The sequence below is a fragment of the Hippocampus guttulatus genome, chromosome 11 (assembly GCF_054856545.1).
Source record: "Hippocampus guttulatus isolate MCC_2025c chromosome 11, RoL_Hgut_1.0, whole genome shotgun sequence".
Lineage (NCBI taxonomy): Eukaryota > Metazoa > Chordata > Actinopteri > Syngnathiformes > Syngnathidae > Hippocampus > Hippocampus guttulatus.
The window spans coordinates 15,031,848-15,055,469 of NC_141271.1; the positions used below are offsets into that span (position 1 = coordinate 15,031,848).

The 23,622-nt window shown below is 43.3% G+C and overlaps 3 protein-coding genes and 1 long non-coding RNA gene across 4 annotated transcripts; 2 read left to right on the forward strand and 2 right to left on the reverse strand.

Annotated features, from left to right (window-relative positions):
* Positions 1 to 1,394: 1,394 nt before the first annotated feature.
* On the reverse strand, positions 1,395 to 4,618 carry c9h13orf42 (chromosome 9 C13orf42 homolog). The gene is made up of 3 exons (XM_086124196.1): positions 3,467 to 4,618; positions 3,096 to 3,240; positions 1,395 to 1,778 (listed from the first exon to the last, which is right to left on the reverse strand). The coding sequence occupies exons 1-3, from the start codon at positions 3,860 to 3,862 to the stop codon at positions 1,543 to 1,545; spliced, it is 777 nt and encodes a 258-aa protein (XP_085980322.1). The 5' UTR covers positions 3,863 to 4,618; the 3' UTR covers positions 1,395 to 1,542.
* A 1,083-nt stretch (positions 4,619 to 5,701) lies between these two features.
* On the forward strand, positions 5,702 to 6,946 carry LOC147198295 (TLR adapter interacting with SLC15A4 on the lysosome). Its single transcript, XM_086124591.1, has one exon. It carries the CDS (start codon positions 5,863 to 5,865, stop codon positions 6,757 to 6,759), a length of 897 nt encoding a protein of 298 aa, XP_085980717.1. The 5' UTR covers positions 5,702 to 5,862; the 3' UTR covers positions 6,760 to 6,946.
* Positions 6,947 to 15,974: 9,028 nt separating this feature from the next.
* LOC147198296 (uncharacterized) lies at positions 15,975 to 20,207 on the reverse strand. Its single transcript, XR_015102365.1, has 3 exons — positions 20,063 to 20,207; positions 19,855 to 19,986; positions 15,975 to 16,436 (listed from the first exon to the last, which is right to left on the reverse strand). It is a non-coding gene; the product is annotated as an uncharacterized LOC147198296 (long non-coding RNA).
* On the forward strand, positions 19,562 to 22,033 carry nr0b1 (nuclear receptor subfamily 0, group B, member 1). Its single transcript, XM_086124521.1, has 2 exons — positions 19,562 to 20,602; positions 21,571 to 22,033. Exons 1-2 carry the CDS (start codon positions 19,894 to 19,896, stop codon positions 21,810 to 21,812), a joined length of 951 nt encoding a protein of 316 aa, XP_085980647.1. The 5' UTR covers positions 19,562 to 19,893; the 3' UTR covers positions 21,813 to 22,033.
* Positions 22,034 to 23,622: the final 1,589 nt, after the last annotated feature.

Below are 23,622 nucleotides of genomic sequence, written 5' to 3' on the forward strand. Positions count from 1 at the left end.
CTTGTTGCTGGAGCAGCTGTTGTTGTGTCGGTTGCCTTTGATGCCTTTCAAAAACGAACGCACTCTAAATCCCTTCAGAACTTATTTGATTATTTTTTTATTTTGATTTTTTCCACTTGAGTAAAAAAAAAGTTTTTAACAAGGGGCTCTGAGTTGCTGGATGGGGAAAACATTCATTCTCAGATGATAGATGTGCTCGCTTGCTTTGATGCTTCATTCGGTACAATGTTCTGACATCCAATAACAAAAACACCGTCAGAGTGGTTTTAATCACCTCTGCCACGCACAAGGCAGCAGGTTTGGTTGTCAGGATATGTGTAGATTCAAAACTGAACAAACACTATCGTTAAAAAAAATGACTGATGGAACCGGAGATTTACCATAATAAGGGAAATCAATTTTCAACATATTTTAAAGTAGAGGTTTTGAAATATTTCCTGTATATTACCATTATACATTCAATGTATTCCTAAAAGGAAAAACCTGAAAACGTCTTCACTCGATTCTGCAAAAAGTACCGGTACTTTAAATGGCTCATATACAGTAAATTAAATGTAAATGCCAAGCTGTGCGGCTTTGTAATAAACAACATGGAACATATTTTACCCTATTTTTTGGGACTCCAAGTCACACTTATTTCATAATTTATCTGTAGGTGCGATTTCTATTATATTAATATTTTATGAGTGAGTGTATTAATATTAAAGCTTGGACACCCAAAATTCCCTTTTCCTGATCGTGTTGACTTTCTGTACATGACTACCACCTTGTGTCCACCAGCGGTAATGCACCAAAAGTATTCGCCCACTGCCACATTGCGACACGGCATTCGAGTAAAGGTAAGACATTTTCAACAACAAAGAAAAACCTTTCCAGAGGCAAAAACCGAGGTTTAGTTTCTTAGTTGGTGCCGTCAACATAGGCGTATTCGGAAATTCACTTCTTAATTTCAGAATGCAGACAAACTAATCAGCAGCTCATGCTTCAACATCTGTACTGCCTGATGCACTGGCACGACAAACGCATTCACGATTAGGGAACAGGGATTTTGGGGACAAGTCCGAGCTCCACTCTTGATCTCATTTTTTGCCAAATACTTACCTCAAGATGCAAATTCTACTCTAGCTCGAGATGTTTTGACTGGTGCGACTGGTCTGAAAAATACAGTGCATATACATATATATATATTTTTTTACCAAATGACCCCTGAAATACATTATTGTCACAGAGTCAAATCGAATTTTAAGTGTCCGCCTAGTCTTAGAATATTCAAAATTGTTACAACTTGCATTGGCGCTATATGAACTAATAACCCACTGTATCCAGCAGAGGGAGCTGTGAAGTTGCTACTGTTTCACCGTCTGTTTTTTTATGCCCAATACGGCCCCCTACAATCCAACAAGTCAGACTTTCATATTTGGTCCCAGTTCCATTCTACTAGTAACAGTCTTCCACTATGGCGCCGGCGCTTGAGTTCATTTAAAAAGAAAAAAATTCTCTTACCATTCGAATGAGTGTCAATCCTAATTGTCTTGAGCATTTTCAGGACTTTTTGGACTTGAAGCGAAGTGTCTGCAGGGCGCTCTCCACCACTTTGGGCAAATGGATGGGGTTCCTCTGTAGGCGCAACCTACTGCTCGTCGACCCGCTCTTGTTTTTCTGGAGTTTTTCTTTGTTGGCATGGACATGAACCTCCTCCTGCTGAATGTCACCTACCAACCGAGGAACCCTCAAGACCCAGTTGGAGTGGAGGTCATGTTCTGCTGAGCTAGACGCCACTGTGTGGGGAGACAGGGCAGAGTAAAATTTACCATCAACAGCAGTGATTTTAGCATAACACACTGTTTGTTTTCTTTTGTACTTAAAAAGAAAATTAATAAATGATGTCCATTGCTCCATATTGACTTACCTCTTTATGACTTTATAGGTCAAGGAACCATAAAACTGGTGTATCATTCTGAAAATTCAGTATTTTGAGTCGATATTATCACCTTACCATCGAAGTGGACATTGAACAAAAATATGAATGCAACGCTTTTGTTTTTGCTCCTGTTTTTTTCTTTTTTTCTATGTACGCAAAAGGACCAAATATTGTTAACACAGCTAACTAAATATATTTTAAGACACATGAGAATTGTTTGACCATATGCAAAAATTGCATTATTATCTCATTTACTTAAAAATAGCGTTGCAGTTTGCGTCCAATCAGACTTTGTAAAAATGAATGCATTATTTTTAATCTAAAGTTTTAATTCACTCGTTGTTCTGGTTTTCTCTCCTTATTTGGGCTGGGCGCTGGCAGGAATTTATTATTATTATTTTTTTATTTTTACACGGTTGACATCACCACCAAGCCTGCTGTTTTGATTACACTGATAAAGACGTAATTTCTCCCACGCCGACGGCAGAGCACTGGAAATGTCAAGGTCATATTTGATTAAACACCCACAGTGAGACGATACGGCGCGCTGAACAGCCACTTTAGATGAAAACCTTGCACTACAGGACACGCATAATTCAATTTGCACCATCAACCCTTGATTAAAATGGCATAATTTACAACACTCTCCATCTCAAGACAAAGTAATATCACTCAACCTTTTGCTCATACATTTCATGGCACCTGTAATTCAACATTACGTACCATGAAAAAAACAACAACAAAAAAACACCTGTTCATTTTCTCACAAGATATGACAGCTGCTGGTCACAACATTAGGTACGCCGCATCGCAGATAGAAGCCGAACACATCTTGATATGATGTAGTGCATGCAGTTCCACACCACTTGTGCCAATAATATACAAATCATAGTGAGATCAATAGTGAAACTTAAGACTGCTCGTGTGTTTTTGACGGCATTATTGGATGTAAAGTGACCCATGACCTTTTTATACTTTTCACTGCACTTAACTCTTTTTTTGAGATCGTCATTGCCGCATGGTCTCGACTCATCAATTGAAAAATGGTCACCTTTTTCAGATGAACAAATCTAGAAATCCAGGCATATATCTGTCAATGAAATAGATTGTCACTCCGATCAATATTAATCTGCACTAACATCACATAACGGTGATCACTGACGGAATACGTCACCTATAAAGTCCACGTCGTCATGGCCATCATCCAAGTAAGGTTTACGCTGAGGTTCACTGTCACAGCTCGCAATCACCTCATCTAGAAATTGCAACGTGTCTTCCACGGTGGGCACGGGCGGTGCCGAGGGAGTGGCTCGAGAGACCTATAAACAGGCACAAAACACAGTTATGTTGCTTATTTCGAATATTGCGGCTTCACTTTTGAGGTTCGGAGTTGGAAACTTGGATGCCGGTGACTTCAGTTCTTGAGACGGTGAGCATTACGTGCCCAGGTTATTTTTAGATAACCGCGTTGCCCGCATTGTTTTGAATTGATTTAGGGGTCACATGGCTGTTTTTGTTTTGGAACCAAAAAAAGTGGAAGCTTACCGTGTTTCCTGGCTGTGCCGGAAGTGCCGCGTTCTTCTCGGAGGACACCGCGGCTTTGACGTCGCCATCGTTCAAGTCGCTCACGCTCTTTGCGTAGCGCCGCCGCAGAGCCACCAGCGCTCGCAGATACTCCAGACAGTTCTGCTCGTGGGAGTGAAGCCACACGCGGTCCTCTTGCCTGTGGTAGTGGTACAAACTGGATCCCACACTCAGGGTGCTCTTGCTTCGTTTCAACGTGGCGCCCTCACAAGACTGCGTCCTCTCTCCCACAACCAGCATGGAGCTGCTGCGGACCAGCTTGACGGTGCAGGCGCTGTGGTACTCCGGCCCGAACTCATCTCGCTCTCTTTCCCAGTGATGATTGGAATGGAACGCGTGGGCGATCTTCCGAAACATCCCTCTAAACAATCAAACGCTCGCCTCTGAGGTCCATATTCCTCACTCACGAGCGAACTGAAGCAACCGCCTGACGCACATAGAAGCGAGGCCGTCCATGATGCTGGATGGTCGCTGGTTCAACCTGATCTCACCGTCAATGTTATCAGTCGCTGCTTGGCAACATGGAGGCCTCTGTAAGACAACACTACTGAGCGGCAAAGCCCGGTTCAGGTGTCCTGACCCAGTAACTGTCACTCTCGCTGAGGCCTATTTAAACTACTGCCCTGAAGAATCATTCAGCAAGACATCTTGATCAACTTTTTGTGGGGGGAATAATATCTGCATTATACCACATCATGCCAAGGATCGATCCACCTGATTCAAACGATCATTATTAGGCTCAATTGTGTCTCGTTGGAACTTTACTTTTGAAGATTCTTCAATGCAGTCAAATTTGGAGAAAAAAAATTGTCCTCAATAAATGGAAGCAAAGGCAAAACTCATTTAGGTTTTCACTTTGACATGATGCAAATTTCATCCGCTCAGGCACGACAAGGTTTCTCGGGAGGAAATGTCCTCTTGTGGTTCCAGAACGAAAGTTGCACTTCTGCTTGACTAAACTTGACACGAACAGTGGCGCAAATGTATCTGATTACAATCTGTAAAACTGCATTCAGCTGTAATTTGGAACTAATGAGACATTTGTTTTTTGGTGGCATTTTAGAGCGCAAAATTAGACCAGTAAATGAACAGTCACATAAGGTTCTTATCCGTTCGATGATTTCATATAATACGATCAACGCTTTTAGGAGTGCAACCAGCTGCCAATCAGTGGGTGAGATAATGAGATTAAAATATCTGAATACATTCAATGGAATTTTCACAATCATTAAAATTGCTTCTAAATGTGGACGCAGTTTGAAATGAAACAGCTAAGTTGGGATAGGAATGAAATAATATAAGATGTATTTTTGCCATTATAAAAAGGAGTGACCTTTTCTTTTTCCTTTTTTATTATATCAGGAGAAACAAAATAACCCATGATAAAAAATATTGTTGCTGTATGAATTCAGAACATGTAATTATAGAATAATCCATAATGTAAAAAAATAAGTTATCTGAAATTAATAATGCTGTCACTTTCTGAAAATAGAGTTTGATATTAGTTTGTATTATTTGATACTATTACATAAATAATACATAAATGTTATTCCTTTTGGCTTTTAGTCTACCTGAGGGATTTTTGGACAATTTTTAAAAATTGTTATTTTAATGATGATGGATGGGTGTGTACAACAAATAGGGGCAAGCCTATACTCACGTGATTATATGCAAACATGATAATGAATTGTATTGTCACTCTCCCATATAAAGCTTCTAACTTAAAATTAAACAAAATATATACAGTATATATATTTAAAAATCTGTGTTTCAAAATTTGTTTGGACCGCAGTGATTTTTATTTTTTTTATTTTCATGAGCAGACATCTGCGGAAACAATCAGATTTTTCTCCTCGCCGTCATGAAACTCAGTTGTTCGTTGGTATGTTGAAACGCGGCCGTGTGCACTGACAAGGGGATGAGATGAGTCGTACGAAATGAACACAATTTGCAATTCAAGATGCTGCAAGGATTATTCCAAACTTTTCATTGTGTCCAAGTTCCTTGTTAGAAGCCGCAGTTCATCCCACTTCTCACCTTGAAAGTCCCCAGAAATGTCACTGAACTTTTTTGGGCTAGCGGTGATAAATGCCACCAGCTGGAGCAGTGATTAAGAAAGGGGAAGAGTGATTATTTAAAAAAACAAAACAAAAAAAAAATCTGTCTTGCTTCCTCTCAAGGTGGGTGCATGGAACCAAGCAGACTATTAGACTCGTCATTTGATTCACAGACAGTGCCTTAAGGTAAAAACAAGTTGTACTTCTCCGCTGGCTTTTTTTTTTTGTGTGTCAGTGACTGATCATTTTTTAAAAAATTCTATCATTCAGTAAATTGCCACCCAGTGAGACATTGCAGAGATGCTTTGTGAAGTGAAATTGCTGAGCATGGCCTACGGAGAAGCAGATGAAGCGTGCTCCCCGCACTGCGAGACGCGGGAGAGTACTGTCGGATCCTCTTCCCGCTCTACGGGCGCCGTTGCGCACCTTCATACTCTCTCAGAGCAGGAGGGCGTCGTTGTCGGCGGGACTCCTCCAGAAGTCTCCCTGCTGGAGTCTTTGGATCTGTACAGAAACCAGCCAGGCAGAAAGAACTCTCCCGGGGTCCAGATCGCATCTCCCCGCTCGGGAGGCGACGCCACCTTCCTGGTTCCGTCCTTCTGTCAGAGCATCTGCCAGAACTACAGCGACCTCCACATCGGGGGCGACCAGGTTCTGCCGATGTCGACGGACGATGCGGAGGAGGTGCATGTCGATGCTCAGGCGGTGGGTCCCTTCTTGCAGTCCTGTGACGTGCCCCCGCCTGGGGAAGATTCTCCTCCAAGACGAGCTGCGCAGATCGGGCTCCTGCTGCCTCTCAGGGGGGGCTCCAATCACTGGAGACAGGGAAGTGGTCGAGATCGCAGCTTTTTGTTCCAAGGGCGCGAGGGTCCCTTCACCAACTCCCTCCTTAACGGCTATCTGGAACAGAAACTTCTGGACCTGTACCAGCAGTACATGATGGAGAACATGGCCAGGAATTCGGGCCCCCTACTGGGTTCAGAGATCTTCCTGACCAGCCTGGACCAGATCACCTTGCAGCTGAGCCGGGATGGGAATCTTGAAGCGGGCGTGGCCAAGGACATGGTGATGTCGTGCCTGCTGAGGGTGGCTGGGGAAGTGGAGTCCAGCGAGATTAGCACACCTTTCCTGCAGATCTCCAGTGAGGCTTCCAAAGAGCTCGTCAACCAGTCCAAAGAGCAATGGCGCTATCTTTGAATCCAGCAAGAATAACCCACCGGTGTTTAATCCATATCCTGCCATTTTGCTCGCTTTTCCAATGTCACGTGACCAAACTCCGAAAACCGGTGCGCCGTGATGTACGCAAGCTGTGCCCACGTGGGCAAGTCTCAAAGCTTGTTTGATATCAACAGGAATAAAGCAAACCATTTTTTATTTTCAAAAATCCAGTATTGTGGTTTTCATCTGGTGCGACGAAAATTTTCAGACGAGCAAGTACGGTATCCTCAAAAGGTCATTAAGGTGCGCTTCATGGAGCATGAACATGAGTTTGTGAATATGTGTGATGTCACCGAAAGCTGCTTTAAGAAATGTTTGATAGCGGCATGTTTCACAGAGGCTGCGATACAAGTCGCGCTGCTTCGTGAACAAGACGGAGATTACTTTATTGTGAGGTGAGTGTGTGATTTGCAGACCGGCTGAGTGCAGACGAACCATGTTATTTTTCTACCTTTCCTCCCATTTTAAAGGATGTCTGCGCGTCACTGCAGTTCAACGCACTGCTGACCTTCCTCCGCTATTCCTGTCTAAACAAAACGCCAGCAGGAGGAAGCGACCCGTTTACAGAGCCGAACGCCGGCCGCGGGTGGAAACCTGGGAAGTGTCAAGGCGACGGAGAAACTATTCCTGCCTTTCTTCCCAAACATTCCCTGCCAAACATTCCAGGTACGCACGGAAGTAGCCTGTCCTGTACCAGGAAACAACAATTTAATTCCAGCAGAAATTTCATGTCAACTTTAATAACAGCCATGGCTGAAATAAAGTAATGTACATGGGCTGAGTGGCCTTGGTGGTTCGATCCCCGGCTACAGAAGCTGCTTCTATAGGCACGTGGATGATCACCTCTCTGGCCGGGAAAGGGCCCAAGCTTGTGTGCTAGGTTGAAAGGTTCTAACCAGACATCGGCTGTGTCCACATTTGCAGGCTGCATCCTCCGAAGGCCGCGTTGTTTTCCGCTTTCGCCTCGACTCGACCGCATGTGGTTTTCAAATTCTAGAAAGACAAATTGCAGGCCGGGTCCTTCGACGCTGTCAAAGGCTCCTCCTCATGTAGCCTCAGTGGAGCGCATAAACTATGGAGAATTTGGACAAGCTTAATGTGAATTTGAACTCCACGCGCGTTCAAGTCGTGCCACCTATGGAGGACTCAGCCTGTGTATTTGGACGCAGCCAGAGTCGGGCTTGCCATGTCACACAGCTTGGACTCTGGTTCCAGTCCTCTTGAGGTGTTGGACTCTCACTCTGGAGTTGCCCCCACTGAGAGGCACTGAGGAGGTGAGGGCATATTTGTTGCCCCTTTGGGTTCGGTGTTGTGCATTGAGGTTCCCTCTGGTGGACAAGAGGGTATTAGGTCAAAAACAGCCTCAAGCGGGTCAAAAAGGCATTTGACCCCAAAAATCAAATGATCAAAAAAATAATCCATGAAACAATCGCCCAAAATTAAATTTTGCAAGAACACCCCCGTTTGTTTATTTTAAATTCATTTAAATATTCATCCATCCACCCATCCATCTTCTACCGCTTATCCGGGGCCGAGTCGCCTGGGCAGCAGCTTTAGCAGGGAAGCCCAGACTTCCCTCTCCCTATCTACTTCTTCCAACTCTCCCCGGGGGATCCCGAGGCGTTCCCAGGCCAGCTGGGCGACATAGTCTCTTCAGCGTGTCCTGGGTCGTCCTCGGGGTCTCCTCCCGGTGGGACATGCCCAGAACACCTCACCAGGGAGGCGTTCAGGAGGCATCCGAATCATCTGCCCAAGCCACCTCATCTGGCTCCTCTCGATGTGGAGGAGAAGCGGCTCGACTCTGAGCCCCTCCCGGATGACCGAGCTTCTCACCTTATCTCTAAGGGAGAGCCCAGACACCCTGCGGAGAAAGCTCATTTCGGCCGCTTGTATCCGGGATCTCGTTCTTTCGGTCATGACCCATAGCTCGGGACCATAGATGAGGGTTGGAACGTAGATCGACCGGTAAATTGAGAGCTTCGCCATTTGGCTCAGCTCCTAATTTTCCAACCACGACAGACCGATACAAAGTCCGCATCACAGCAGACGCTGCACCGATCCGCCTGTCGACCTCTCGCTCCCTCATGCCCTCACTCGTGAACAAGACCCCAAGATACCTAAACTCCTCCACTTGGGGCAAGATCTCCTCCTCCTGGGGCAAGATCTCCTCCCCGACCCGGAGGAGGCAGTCCACCCTTTTCCGACTGAGGACCATTGTTTCAGATTTGGAGGTGCTGATTTTCATCCCAACCGCTTCACACTCGGCTGCGAAGCGCTCCAGTGAGAGTTGGAGAGCCCTGCTTGAAGGAGCCAACAGTACCACATCATCTGCAAAAAGCAGAGATGCAATACTGAGGCCACCAAAACGGACCCCCTCAACGCTTCAGCTGCGCCTAGAAATTCTGTCCATAATTTTAATATCATTTAAATATTATCATATTAATTTGACCCACCCTTTTTGACACAATGGTTAGAGTGTGTGGAGGAAAACGGGAGAGCAAACAAACTCCTTCAGAAGGTTGAAGCGAAGATCTGAAGACAGAACCTTAGAGGCCATACTCTAAAAACAGTTTGGTCAAAAATTGGGTCAATGAATAACCCACAAAACAGCTCCAAAAATGTGGTTGTTTTGTACCAAAAAAAAAAAAAAAAATTAGGGTCGTTTTGACAAAACAACTCCAAAATTATTTGGCATTCAAGCATTCTGTCTGTCTGTCTGCACATGATTAATAAAAAAAATGAATGATATGAAATGAAAAATAAAGGTTTGTCTGTGTTGGAATAACAGATGAGGTTGAAGCCTTTCAAGGTGTTTCCAAAGCACTTTTCCTGCTCACAAAGAGCTTTTAACATGTGGGCTGGCCCAGACAAGGTCGTGCGATTTCATATCAAACCCAAGGTCCACGCCACTCTCGCCATTGTGGCTTTAACGCTGCAGCCGCGTTGCCTGTATTCAAAAAAAAAAAGAAGCTTTTAGTGCCTTGCTTTGTAAAAAGCAGCACAATCATATACTGTTGTGCGTATATATTTCGTATTTTTCCGCTTCCCCTTGCCACTTGATGATATTTCAAAAACAATTTCAAGGACTTAATTAAGAGTCTAAAACTCTTTACAGGATTAGTTAGGCACACAATATTAGTGAAAATTGGAGTACTTTCCCTTGGTTTGTGACTGCAACCTTGAGGCCCGTGTGTGAATCCAGATTACACCTCACATGTGCAACTTGCTGGAACGTTTAATGAGTGCTCCGTTGCCATGGAAGGAACATTTCCTGGTCAGTTAGCCCCTCGAGGTTGCCTGGGAGCCCAGTGACCTTGGCTGCACCCCCCCCCCCCCACCAATAAAAAAAAAAACACCACCCCAAGCGGCCTGCGAGCCCCACAAGAATCATGTGGTAATACAGATATTGCGCCATATGGCGTCGACTTGCTGAACAAATGCTCTCATTTTGGTAATGGCTTTATGGCAGCCCTGTATAGCTTGTGTTACGCACCTGCTTTTAGTCAGCCTGAAAACTAAATTCATATTATGCTTCAGTATGAAAGAGCTAACCAGGGACAAAAATCACTTGCAAAACATTAAGAGCTGTCTCTTTCATGTTGCTACTTAATGGCCCCTGCAAACTGCAAGGTTAGACTACTTGGTTCCACATGGCTTCCAAGTTGCTCAAATGTTCCAGATTCAGATTCTTTAACTGACTGGCTACCATCAGACACATGAAATTTGTAGCACCGCATCTCAGAAAAAAAAAATCAGGTACGTGTCACATAAAAAATCTGAATTGAAGTGTGGTGTGAAAATAGACTCAGTCAGTATACACTGAAGAAAGCCAACTTCATTTCATTCCGTTTACATATATTTCAAGCCGAGTTTAGTCAGAGGGGGTTCAAATACATGGTAATACTAAATGTTGAATTCATATTTATCTGGCGACGTCAGTCAAAACTGTCTATTATTACCTTTTATTTACATACTGCTACAACACGTGTCTTGGCTACCATCAGACTGTACCTAAGGTGAATGTAAAAATATGATTTGGAAACTCTCAAGTGGGCCATGGTCACAAACCTACCCAGAGAACTCTACCAGGTGAGGCTCGTGTTTGAAATGCTTTATAGCATAAACCTGTACAAAGCTAACTCATAAATACGTCCCAAACCGTGGGCGTAATCTTATCCTTCTCCTTCGTTCGTCGTGTATCTAAAAGGGCAAACAATAAGTTCAAGCATCGGCCTTGGTAAATATGGACAAGAATGGACGATGACGTCATTGTGGAAGGGGAAATATAAATGTAAATATGAAACTGTGGCGGACGAAGGACGTGACCCTGCCTTTCATCCACATGAGCGAGGCCGGTGGACACAAAGAAACATAGCGCGGTTACACGGATGGAACTCGGCCGGGTAGAATATGAAGGGCAGGCGAGAAGATGGTTGGAGGTGAAAATTCTGGTGATAATTCCTTTCAGCACAAGGCTGACCGGTGTGAGGCAATACGGTGCCACGGGGCAGCTGAGTGGATGGAATATACAAAGAAAAATAAAGATTAATTGTACAGTCGAAAAAGAAAGTTAGCTAAATGCTAGCTGCTAGCTAAAGGTGTCACAACATTGCTGTGACAAACTTTTCTCCCTGCGATTTTTAGTGTTGAATGACTAATAGCTAAATGTTAGCTGTTAGCTAAAGGTGTCACAACATTGCTAGGACAAACTTTTCTCTTTGCCAATTTTAGTGTGTGGATTGACTTGGGAGCCATTTTACACCAACACTCAACTCAACTATTTCCTTTACAAAGTGTTCGGCAACAGTGCGGAATAAAGACTGCTTCTGCATTGGCTATTGTTGACGTTCGCGTCACACTCAACGGTGTGTCAATGAACACAAAAGCATATTATTCAGCTTTCAGGTGCTTTTCACGGCGAAACTAATTGATCGCGATGAATCAAGCCACACATGTTGATTTGGCGAGTATGCCTCCAAGCAGTTTTGAAGCAATGCCGTCATCAAATTAACATGCTCGGTGGCTAGCTCATCGGCAAATGAATAACAACGTGATAAGTCAAGTCGGAGATATGAAGGACAACCGAAAAAAAAAATACTTACAGACATAAAGATAACTTTTGACGCAAAGATTGATCCTCCTCTGTGATTTTATTGGGAAAATAAACGTGTCACACCCCTTTTATTCCCTTTATTTCCATTGTAAACATATGAATCTTTTGCCTCACCTTGGTCTGTCAACACCAAACACCGCCCTCTTCATGTTGCCACCTCCCCCCCTTTTTCTTTTTTCTTTTTTTGCAGCGCTTGGCAGCCGCCACTGTTATTAGTGTCGTAATTTAGCTGCCTATGCAAACATGACCCCGTCCTCCAAAAATTCAAACGGTAGTCACAGCGAGGCCAGTAAAGTGGAAGATAAGAGGGACATAAATTATCACCGTGCTCCCCTCCTCCTCCATGTTTTTGTGAGTGTGTGATGGTTATCGTAGACGGGCACTGTTATATGACATCGTGACATATATTTGGATGCAATGAATTTGAGCAGCAAGGACGGAGACAGAAGGGACCAAGAAGTAAATGGAAATATGCAGACAATTTACTCTACACGAAGAGGAGGCTGCGCGGAGCAATCTGCATTTTAATCACTGCCATGTCGAAAACACATTTTTATGACCCTGCCCCCTGAATAAGGAAGTCTTTTGTGATTTAATGCATGTGCATGTGGTCAGCGAAAGATGCAGGGAAAAATAGAGAGGGTAGTTGAAATGGTAGCGGACTGCCGAGTGTGTAGCCCTTCAAAGTGGCACTGTGGGGCTTATTGCGCTATGGATTCAACTCATGAGTTTGACCTTGGCGCATGCACACACACGCACACACACATTTACCCTGGGGTTCCACTCAACCTTGACTAATTAGCTGGCGTCCCCCGTGGCATATGTTCGCCACAGAGTTGATCAAGGACGTTACATCTGCAGTGTCCCCCTCCTCTCCCCTATGTTAGCCCCCCACTTTTCTGTGGCCTGCACTGTTGTGGCAAGTCTATGACAGATGTTCAGGCAAAACCTCATAAGTCACAATTTGGTAAATGTCATATTTTTTCAAAAATCTATAATGTTGTTCAGTCCAGATGTGTGCGTGTCCATTTTTTTTCTTTTTAGAAATTATTGAGCAGTCGAAAGTGTTGAAAATGCAATGTTAATGGTTGAATAAAAATGTTGTCTTTGAGGTCTAAAGTGACTATTTTGGAGATACAATGTTTTGGCCAGATTCCAGCGGGATGCTCCAATGCTCCCCAGTCCATGTTTTTACAGTGCTGGAAGTATGATGTAGCAGTTCAAATAGCTGAATTTAATGTCCACTCCAGTGCCTTTCTTCTCTCTTCTGCTACTGTATGTCCTGCTCTGTCCGAACAAGTGAATGCTTCGGTTATTTAACTGGATGTATGAAGTACTGGTTCACATAGCAGGGCCTTAACCTGCAGTGTCCCGCCTGGGTCATGTCGACTCTGCTTTGCGGTGACCAATATTATGCAATCAGATTCTTCAATACACTTGGATGATAGCGGTTCACCTCGATGACTTCAATGCTCGCTGCAATGTCCTACTTTTTTTTTCTTTGCTATTTTCCTTTCAAGTCTGCTTCTACTTGATACTGGAAGTATGATGTCGTGATTCATATAGATAACTTAAATGCCTACTGCAGTGACTCTTGTTCCTGTTAACACAGCCTTGCAGAGACGTGGTCTTCACTCACAAGTGTGTGCATAGCCTGAAGTACTGTAGTGGTTCATATAACTGACTTTAATGCACCCGACAGATGAAAATAAAGATTTTTTCTACGGTTGCAGACTGTATTTAGCATCCCGCACGGGTTAGCGCTGCGTCGATGTGGCCCATCCTGCGCTTGCTAGTATGTCACAAAACTGACTTCAATGCTCGGTGCAGTTTCTCGCCTCGCTCTCTCACGTTAGTGCTACCTTGCTGTGGCCTGTCGGTGCTCACAAGTCTATAATCCTGCATTGTATTGTAAGTATGGTGTAGTGGGTCACATTACATTTTTGTCATGTTGGGACTGCAGTGCTGTTAGCTTCTCAATGCAATCTGCTTCGATTTTATACCTGGAGTATGGTGTAGCACTTCACACAGTGGTGTTCATAAATCAATATTGTTGTAATTATTAATTTTTCTGCATAGTTGCGTGTTTTCTAGTTGACTACATTAGAGGGGGCACATCAATGAGGACAAGCGCGACATCTGCGGCTTTGTTTGCTGTGAGCCCGCCGCGCAACCTTGTGCAGTGCAAAGCAACCTTGAACACCACGCTGTTACCAAACAAGGCAAACAGACATCTGGTGAGCGGTCCGCAAATGCGAGTAAACAACATGCAAAATATGTTTTGTTACATACAGTAATATTTTATACACATCTACAGATCTATATATCTGTCTCTTTCTAAAGCCAGCAGCTTATTTATTATTTGTTATTTGTTTACTATTGCCATCGACTCTTGTTTGATGGATTGGATGCTTCAAGTTTGAAGAGGCAAGGGATTTTGGGCAATTTATTATTCATATTTATTCATGTTATCAGGTGACAGGTTATCATTATCGGTGCATGAAAGGGTTAATTCTTCTCAGTAGTGTGTGGCAGGACCATCCAACGCCACAATGGCCGAGCGCCTCCTCCTTAACTCATTCACTCCCAAAGACGTTTTTAAACGTCTTTTCAGACTTGGTCTGGAATTGGCTGGTACTGAATGAGTAGATGGCCACATATTGCTACGGGATAGCATCAAATTCTTCAACCAGCATTTATCAGAAGGTGTTGGTCACTCTGGCACGAAGACCACGGCCGAGCCGATGCCACAAGTGTTCAGCGCTGTTGTGGTCAGGCCATTACATCCTTTCCACTCCCAAATTCTGGAGGTAGTCTCCAATAACTCCTGATCCGCGTTTTCACAAATGCATGTGTATTACAAATGCGGCTTCATTGGGAGACCAGAGCTGTAGATCCAGAGAATGTCGTGCATTGATGGTTCACTGCCCGCATTCTTCTGGAGGTCAATAGCCGGGATTGAATCAAGACCCCGACTTTGTTGAAGGAGCCAAACTAAACTGGTGCGTCTCTCCATACATGGCGAGTCTGCCACCCGTCACAACAGCCGCTTGTCCAAGGAGTTTAGTTGAATATGTTTTTGGAGGACACGCAGGGCACAACTCAACTCAACTCAAATGTATTTATAGAGCACTTTCAAACAGCCATCGCTGCACACAAAGTGCTGTATATGGAGCAACTAACATATACAAAAGTAAAGCAAAACAACAAATCAGTATCAAAGACGGTAGAGAGCACCAAACAGTATAACTAAGATCATAATTTGGGTCATGAATACAAGTGAGTTTTGAGGCGGGTTTTAAAGATGGGCAGTGAGGAGGCTTGCCGAATGTCCAATGGGAGGTCATTCCAGAGAGTAGGACCAGCAATGGAAAAGGCTCGATCCCCTCTGAGCCTCAGTTTAGTTGTTTGTACCTCTAATAATGTTTACTCGTCATGCACTTCAAACGAACTGTCGACGGTTCTTGTGAAGCAAAAAGAAAATAACAGTTGTTCGTGTATTTTTGCTGAGATCGGCTCCTCTTTCATTCCCAGCATGTTTTGCGAGATCACAAACCTTTTTATGTAATAAGGAAGCAATATCTGGTGTGTCACCTGGACACGTTACTGAGAATGACACGAGAAGGCTTTCGTTTTTCTTTGGGTTGAAAGAGTTTCCGTTAGCTTGAGCAACAGTTTGTCTATATTCGTCTTCTTGTAGTGGAGAGGAACCCGGGAAAGCGATGTGTGCCATCTAGTGGTGAGCGGTGTTTTTACAACTTAAAAAGGATCAAGTGTGGGTTGTTTTTTTTTTTTGGTCAGAGGGCCAAATAAAGCGACAGGAAAATAGATTATGTGTACGAATACAGTACCTAATTATTTCAAAGACATTGACAATGTGTTTTTTGAAATATATATATTTTTCCTAACTTGATGACATAGTCCACTTAATAGAGTTCTTTGTGTTTACCGAATGCAATGTCCCATAAGAACATGTCATCATTACAACCATTTAAATTGTCCTGCTTGACATGGTTTTGCCATCTGTTCTGCTCCTCCCAAAAATGGAAAACTATGAAAAAAAGTTAAAAAAATTAAAAAGTTCAAAAAAGTTGCTGTTTATTCAGCTGGTCTTCTCTAATGCACGAACACATTTTCACAGTGCTCTAAGTCGACACGAGTCCTTGGAGAGTGCAGTATTCAATTTGTAACTATTATAGAGACAAGGACACGCTCCTTTATGTCGGCCGCGGCGATGAGAGAAAATGGAGGCAGTCGCCATGGTAACCGCCAGAAGAGTGCCCAACAAATCAACAAACAATGCTCGGCAAGACTTTTGCAGGGCAAGTCATTTAGTGCAAAGCCTTGAATCATACAAAGTTGTGCTCTCATGCTGCCTTTCGAGTGCCTGTGGGTGTCAAAGCTGAAGGAAACAAAAAAAATAAAACCTTGTGCTCTTCTCCAAGGCCGAGCCGCCGGGAACGTGCCAGGGAGCCATCGTCTTTTGGTCATGCTGACCTCTCGATTTCACTGGTGAGTTCACATCTTCCAGAAATGCTGAGCCCTGCACAAGCAAATGGGGGGGGGGGGGGGGTGTTACAGGGGCTCCAATGGCGGGAATTCGTTTCAGCAGCCCAAAAGCCCATTTTTGTTTTATTTGGAGACAAAAATAAAAAATGGTCAAGATCCACATCCAAATTTGTAAAAACATTCAATAATCGTGAATTTTAACAAAATGAAAAATGGTGACAAAATACTCGGAACATTTTGAATGTTTTTTTTTTTTTTAAACATTTTTTCAGTCAACAAGAATGATTTGTTCCGTCGTCATCGCATCACTCCAATTCTGTAATTCATTTCTGTTCTTTACTCCGACAGAGACGTTATCCAGCCATCATCACAGTTTGAGTTTGAACATGTTTCTTTGTGGTCACGTTGAGTCGCCATCGTCAACGACGCCTGTCCGGCGGCAAGTAATGCGCTCAAGGCGAAGTAAGAGCCACTAGCTCACCAAAGGTACACCGTGGCGAGCTCAAAGTACACCTCGCGCAGTATACGGGACGCAAGTACCGGGGATGGGCTGATGCTGGATTTCGTAACGGCGTGTTTGCAACAAGACATCATGTCATCTCTCCTTGAGACGGGAGCGTTTTTATAAGCGCTGCCGGCTGGGCCTTGAGCGCGCAAGAGAAGAACTGAGTGAAGGCTGTTTATCCCGCGGCGACCTTGATATAAACATGTGAAAGAAGCTCGTCGCTTTCTCTCGTCTGCTCCATCAATACAAAGATTTTCAGCGGAGGCAACAATGTGTTGCTGAGTGCCTCTGCAAAAGCGTGTTTTTTTTTTCTCTTGTTGTTTTACGACGCCGACTTCATTCACGTCGACCTTCGAGGTGACGCAAGGGGTTGCGGGGGTCGCGCTTGTGCCTTGCGCGTGAATGCGAACGTGCCGTTTTTGTGTCCGCTTTTACAAAAGGCAACAAAGCTCTCGCACGTGACGGTTGACCCCAACGCCGGGCCACACGCTACACTTCCCCTACTCGACATTGACTTTTACCTTCCACAAAACTTGTCAACGCCTTTCGTTGTTGGGTGCGTTTGTCTTTATTTGCTCACAGGTTTCAGGTCGCTCAACCGCGTTCCCTCTGAGGAACAATTAGGCGAAAGCGCTAATTCATCTGCTTTATCCACAAGTGTCTTTTCCAAGCCTGACTCCGCCCCAGCCATCTCCCCATCCCTTCCTTCCTCTACCGCTGCAGCTCCTCATTCCTCTTTAGTGACAAAGGCAAGGAGAGCACTGAGTCATGACATCATAATTCACCAGCTCCTGTTTTCTCCGTTGAATCAATATCAGTGTGTCCGAGTCAAGGTTGTTGGCTGGCCTTCACAGCTCGCCTCTTCCAGCTTCTTTCTCGTGGAAAATCGTATAAATTGTCCCTAAAATAATTAAGCCTTCAGATCTGTCACTGCCCTATATATAATTTTTTTTTTTTTGGAGGGGGACCAACTTCCTGCCTTATAAACAACACTGACGCAGCGTCAAGGTAATGCTGCGGGTAGAGCCGACTGAGATTTTAAGGACTTGCTGCTTAAGGACTTATTTTTAACATCTTGTCTAAGAATCTGAACGAAACTTTTTAAAGTGCTAGTCTTTGAAGACGTGTCTTGTTAAACTCAAAGCGTTTGGAATTTGTTTTGAAGGACTTGTTTTTTTTAAAGACTTTGCTTTAAGAACTGAGGTTTCAAAACTAAGGTATTTTTGCAAAGGAGGAATTAGCATTAAGGTGTTGCCTGTATTCGCAAAGTTTAACCTTCCTCTGAGTTCTTACCTTTAAGGACTAGTCTCCGAAACTTTGGTTTAAAATTTTGTCTTGCGGGACGCAGCTTTTAGTACTTAGCAGAAAGGACTTCTCTTTGATTTCTTGTTTTTGCTCTTGTCTTAAAGAACATAGCCTTAAGCGCAATAACTTCTTTAAGGGTACCACCTTAAGGACTAGTCTTTGAGAACTTAGCTTCAAAGATTACTCCTAGCTTTTCTTTCACTGGTCTTTAAGAAGTTAGCTTTAATGCCTTCTCAGTGGCCACTAGTCTGTAAGAACTTTGAGCTAATCACTATTTTTTTTAGAAGTTAGCTTCCAAGACATAATTTTAAGGACTCGTCTTTGAAAATTTAGTTTCAAGGACCTCTCTTTGCGTACTTGTACTTAAGAACTTGATAACCTTTAAGGACATCACTTTGGGTGTGGGGGACTTTTTTAATGACTTGAAGAATGAAATATCACTTTGAATAAAAAAAAAAAAATTCTTCACAATTCTCAATGCCGCTTTTTACTTCGGTTTGCTTCTGCTTGTGTAATGAATGTCTTAAGCAAGGTTGTGTGTTCGTTTTATTTCATGAAAGCATGACTGTGGGTGGTATGATAAACAATGACTTCTCACCCATGTTTGCTTACCAGGGTAAAAAAAAAGATAAAATTGATATTGACTGTAGGAATCAAACACTCTATTCTCAAAGACAGATTCTGAAAGAAACTGAAATGAATTTATCGCCGTGGACTGCAGAAGAAAAGGCAAGAGATAACAAGCACTTGTTTTCAAAACAACCAAAGCTTCTCGACTGACAACAGCAAGAGCCAGACGCTCCTACCAGTTACAGTAGCACTGCTGATGGAGCATGCAGGCGAGATGACACGAGTGACGCTTTTCGTTTCGAAGATGCGAGTACAAAAGTGGTTGAATTGGAAACTGTGTTAAATGTCCATTCGTGTTTTTAACAGTGACAGAATAAGCCTTGAGACAATCCATTTGTTCGATAGTGAGCCCCAGTCAGCATTTTAGGGTCCTTATTAGCGCAAATAACGGCCTGCTTCCATTTGATGATAAACATTTGTAAGCTTATGTTAAATTATTCATTATTTTCATTTTATATTTGAGCATTATATTGTTTTATGTTATAGTTATCTAAATTATATTCTGTTTAATAATTGGTGAAACATTCTTATGTTGCTTGCGTCTGATTGGCTAAAGAGAAGCAGGAAGTGTTTTCATTACTGAAAGGAGGTTGTGTTCTCGTTCATCCGTTCGGAGGTATAGACGTTTTTTTTCTTTCTGCTTTTAATAAACTGCATTAAAGGATTCCATCTCTCCTTTTGTCATTCGTAAATAAGAACCATCCACTGAAAAAAACCCTCAATTTACACATGAATGCTTAATCCTTTACAGCACCTTGACCGGTTTGCAGTAACGGGGACAGTACCTTTGCCCATAGCGAGAGGGAGAGAGGAAAAATAAAGCGAGGGAGGTACCTTTTACTTGTGGGAGGCGGAAAGACCATCGGATGTGAGTGGAGGAAGAAAAAAAAAAGCGGAGAAAGTGGATGCACACACACGGGAGCGCCCCCCCCCTGCCCCCCAAACAGCGCGTCGCCCTTCGCTCGGAGGCTATCTGGAGCTCTAAATTAAACGGCGCCTCCTCCGCACTGACCTCCGCCGAGGGACGCGCCGCGCTCTCCGGCCAGCGGTCATGGCCACGACGCTGGAGGGCTGTCACTGTCGGGGTGCGAACCTCCAAAGCAAGAGCAGCGGCGGTAGCGGCGGCAGCATCCTTTACAGCATTCTTAAGAGTGACAGAGAGGAGCAACAACAGCAACATGAAACGTTACAGAATTTACTCCACAGCCACAGGACCTCACCGTCTTCTTCATCCGCCTCGTCTGTAGCCTCCGGGCCGGCGTGGCGACATCAGGGGCCCCGGCAGCAGCAGCAGCAGCAGCAGCAGGCGGGGTGCTCCTGCGCAGCAACGCGGCGTCGCGGTGTCCTCAGCTCCCCGCAGGTGACATGCAAAGCGGCCTCCGCCATCCTGGTCAAGACGCTGCGATTCGTCAAGAACGTGCCGTGCTTCAGGGAACTGCCCGAGGAAGAACAGGTGGTCCTGATCCGAAGCGGCTGGGCTCCCCTGCTGGTGCTGGGATTGGCGCAGGACCGCGTGGACTTCGAGACCACGGAGACGGTGGAGCCGAGCATGCTGCAGCGGATCCTCACCGGGGCGCCCCAGAGTCACAGCGAGGCGGCGGCGGCGGCGGTGGCGGTGGCCGATCCGAGTCGAGGCGGGGGAGCCGGCGTGTCGTTGGCCGACATCGAGGCCATTCGAGGCTTCCTGAGGAAGTGCTGGAGTGTGGACATCAGCACCAAGGAGTACGCCTACCTGAAGGGAGCCGTGCTCTTCAACCCGGGTAAGTCCGTCAGCCCCTTGAGGGGCAACACTCTGGGCAGCCTAAATGGGGGTGTTCACCACACCGCTTTTGGAAAGTCACCCGCAAGTTCACGGTTATGTCAAAAGTACGTATTTGAGTAGCTATTTGGCCAGAATATCAGGGACACATTTGCACGGCATTTCAATGAAAGCAGCAATAACATAAATGAAAAACACACGAATGCTTGTGGTATTTTTTTGATGTCATAAAATCATGTTACATCTATATATTTTTATACTTTTTAAAAATAGAAACTATATATGGATGCAGCTGTACACCAAATCGTTAAAATTCAACTTGTTATTCTTTTCATAAGGTCTCTTATTGACACACACACACATAACTTATGATACCAATTTTACTTTTTCATTTAAAAATGCAATGTTTGGAGAAAAAAATCTTGGAACAATTTTTTCAATACACTCAAAAGCTTCCCAAAGAAGGGCTATTTTTACCTGATGCAGGGTGCCCCTAAAGTTTTGTTTTTTAACAACAACAGCAAATCTCTTTTCCGAGATCAGGACCATTCGTCAGTCGTTAAAATATACCCCGTATTTGAATGTTAAAGAAACTTATTTGACAACTTAATTGGGCATAATATTCTACCGAACGTTACTTAACATTTCAATTAAAAAAGAAAAGGGAAAGAGAGAAATTAAAAAAAGAAAAATAATAAAGATGTTATTTAAGAAAAATAGACATTTGCATTTCCTAAAGCTGTTTAACATTTTAATGACCCCCCCCCCCCCCCCAAATAAACCTTTTAAGTAAACATTTAAATGTTAGGCACATTTATTTTAGGAAGATATAAGTAAATCATGTATTGGATATCACTAGATTGCACAGATGTATGAGTTATCCGAAATTTGTGTATTACCATCATACTGGAAGTTGGAGCCATCTCTTAACATTGCCTTTTCTCCCTCTCGTCCTCTATGTCTTTTCAGATCTGGAGGGTCTCCGCTGCCTGCCGTACATTCAGTCGCTGCGGCGCGAGGCTCATCAAGCCCTTAACGAGCACGTCCGACTGATCCACCGCGAGGATGCCACGCGCTTCGCCAAGCTGCTCATCGCCCTGTCCATGTTGAGGTCCATCAGCCCGTCGGTGGTGGCCCAGCTCTTCTTCAAGCCCATCATTGGCAGCGTCAACATTGAGGAGGTGCTCATGGAGATGTTCTACGGGAAGTAACACAATACTCCAAGCCCTCCAGTATATGTGACCATCCGGTTACCCGACAGACTGTAAAGCTCTTATTGGACAAGTGAAAAGCATCTACCAAAAAAAACAAAAAAAAAGGAATGCGTGTGTGTGTGTGTGTGAATGCTTTATGTTACGTTAAAGCAAGCCACTGTAATTCATAGCTTAACTTATTTGTTTTATAAACTATTTTTCTAAAATAAACTCCCTCGAGTGTTCTTCTTCAGTGCTGTTATTGACATACTTTCCACAGGGTCAGCTGACCTCGGTGATACGTGATACATGCAGATAAACGGCTGACAAAACTCACACGGTTACCTTCAGTGAATTTGGGTCACACTGATTTGGGCCAGCAGCTTGTTTACGTTTTGATAAAGCTCCATTGTGACAAATGTGAGCCTGCAGGAGGCTTCATTAAAGTAGAATCAGCATTCACTGAGCCTTAACAGGTACACTTGCACAATGCGATGAAATGCATTCAAAACGTCCATCAAAACCCAAATGTAGTATTTTTGGAATGGAACGATTGTTTTTTTCAATTTTGAATTTTATTTGCTACCACCAGAGTGTGACAAACGCACCACACGTACATCATTTTATAAACAAGAAGTGGCACCAGATTTTAGATATAGACTTGATATTTAGCTTTTTTTGTACTAAAAATAATTTAAAGAATGACTATAAAAATCCTCACATAAATACAGCTTTATTGTAAAGTAAAACATTTTCTTTGACACTTAACTAGTTGTCAAAAAGGAACTACTTTATAACAGTATGCCTTTTCCTTTCGCCAAAACAAAACCTAATTGTAGCATTATTCCAAAGTTATTTTTTTTCCTTTAAAAAAACAACTATGTTGTCAAACCATTTATCCTTGAAAAAAATGGCTATTTTCATTCTAGGTCATTTTTGCTTAAAAATATAGTTTTATTGTCACAATAGTCCACCAATTTTCCCTAAAAATACAATATTATTGTCATAGTATTGATTTGTTTTTGGGTTTTTTTCCCTAGAAAAGGCAAAGCACGAGTCACAGAATATATTTATTTTTCCCCGTTGGCTTTAGAACTCCTTTGAGATTCAAAGTATAATGCTGAGTGCTACTCTAATGACAGGAATACAGCCAAATGTGTTAAAAAAAGGGGGTAAACTAATACTGCATGTAGGACAAATAAAGTGGCATTTGTAAGGAGGAGAGCAAGTCTAATTGTGTGACATATTTAATAAAAGGTTGTTGAAAATAGAAGAATAAGTATTTGTACTGTGAAAAAAAAAAGGTAGATTAAATGCGCTGAATTTCATTTTATCAGGTGGTTGAAGAAAATAACATCATCCGTCCACATATTTCTTTTTAAAAGTAGATGTATAGTCTAGTTAAAAATATACAGTGTCTGGATCGTAGACGTTAAAAAAAAGTGCTATCTATCAGATGAGCAAATACTGTACCGATTGGCAACAAATCTCTTCTGCCCTCTAGTGGTGCAATATGAAAATGTAGGTAGATAAGTATGATCTGTCACTCACACCGACGCCCACGCATTCGTACACACGATGGGTCTTTCGTACTCAGAATATTCTTATTCTTGCCTACGTTTGTTATACATTCAGAGAGATATGCTCCAATTTCTTGGACGAGGTGCGAATGTCCATGTGAAACTTTCAACGAATCTATTGGTAAAGATTTTTGTGCTCCCCAGGGCAGAAATGCGCCACAAATTAAAAAAAAAAACACAGATTACTGAAACGGTTAAATAGTAGATAAAGTTTATCCTGCTCATCAAAAAAAGATATAGCCATCTGA

Coding starts and splice junctions, on each gene's coding strand:
- c9h13orf42 (XM_086124196.1), bottom strand. CDS start 3,862: ATGTTTCGGAAGATCGCCCACGCGTTCCATTCCAATCATCACTGGGAA. Junction 3,241..3,466: donor CGGCACAGCCAGGAAACACG/GTAAGCTTCCAC, acceptor GCCTGTTTATAG/GTCTCTCGAGCCACTCCCTC. Junction 1,779..3,095: donor TGACGACGTGGACTTTATAG/GTGACGTATTCC, acceptor CTCCCCACACAG/TGGCGTCTAGCTCAGCAGAA.
- LOC147198295 (XM_086124591.1), top strand. CDS start 5,863: ATGCTTTGTGAAGTGAAATTGCTGAGCATGGCCTACGGAGAAGCAGAT.
- nr0b1 (XM_086124521.1), top strand. CDS start 19,894: ATGGCCACGACGCTGGAGGGCTGTCACTGTCGGGGTGCGAACCTCCAA. Junction 20,603..21,570: donor AGCCGTGCTCTTCAACCCGG/GTAAGTCCGTCA, acceptor ATGTCTTTTCAG/ATCTGGAGGGTCTCCGCTGC.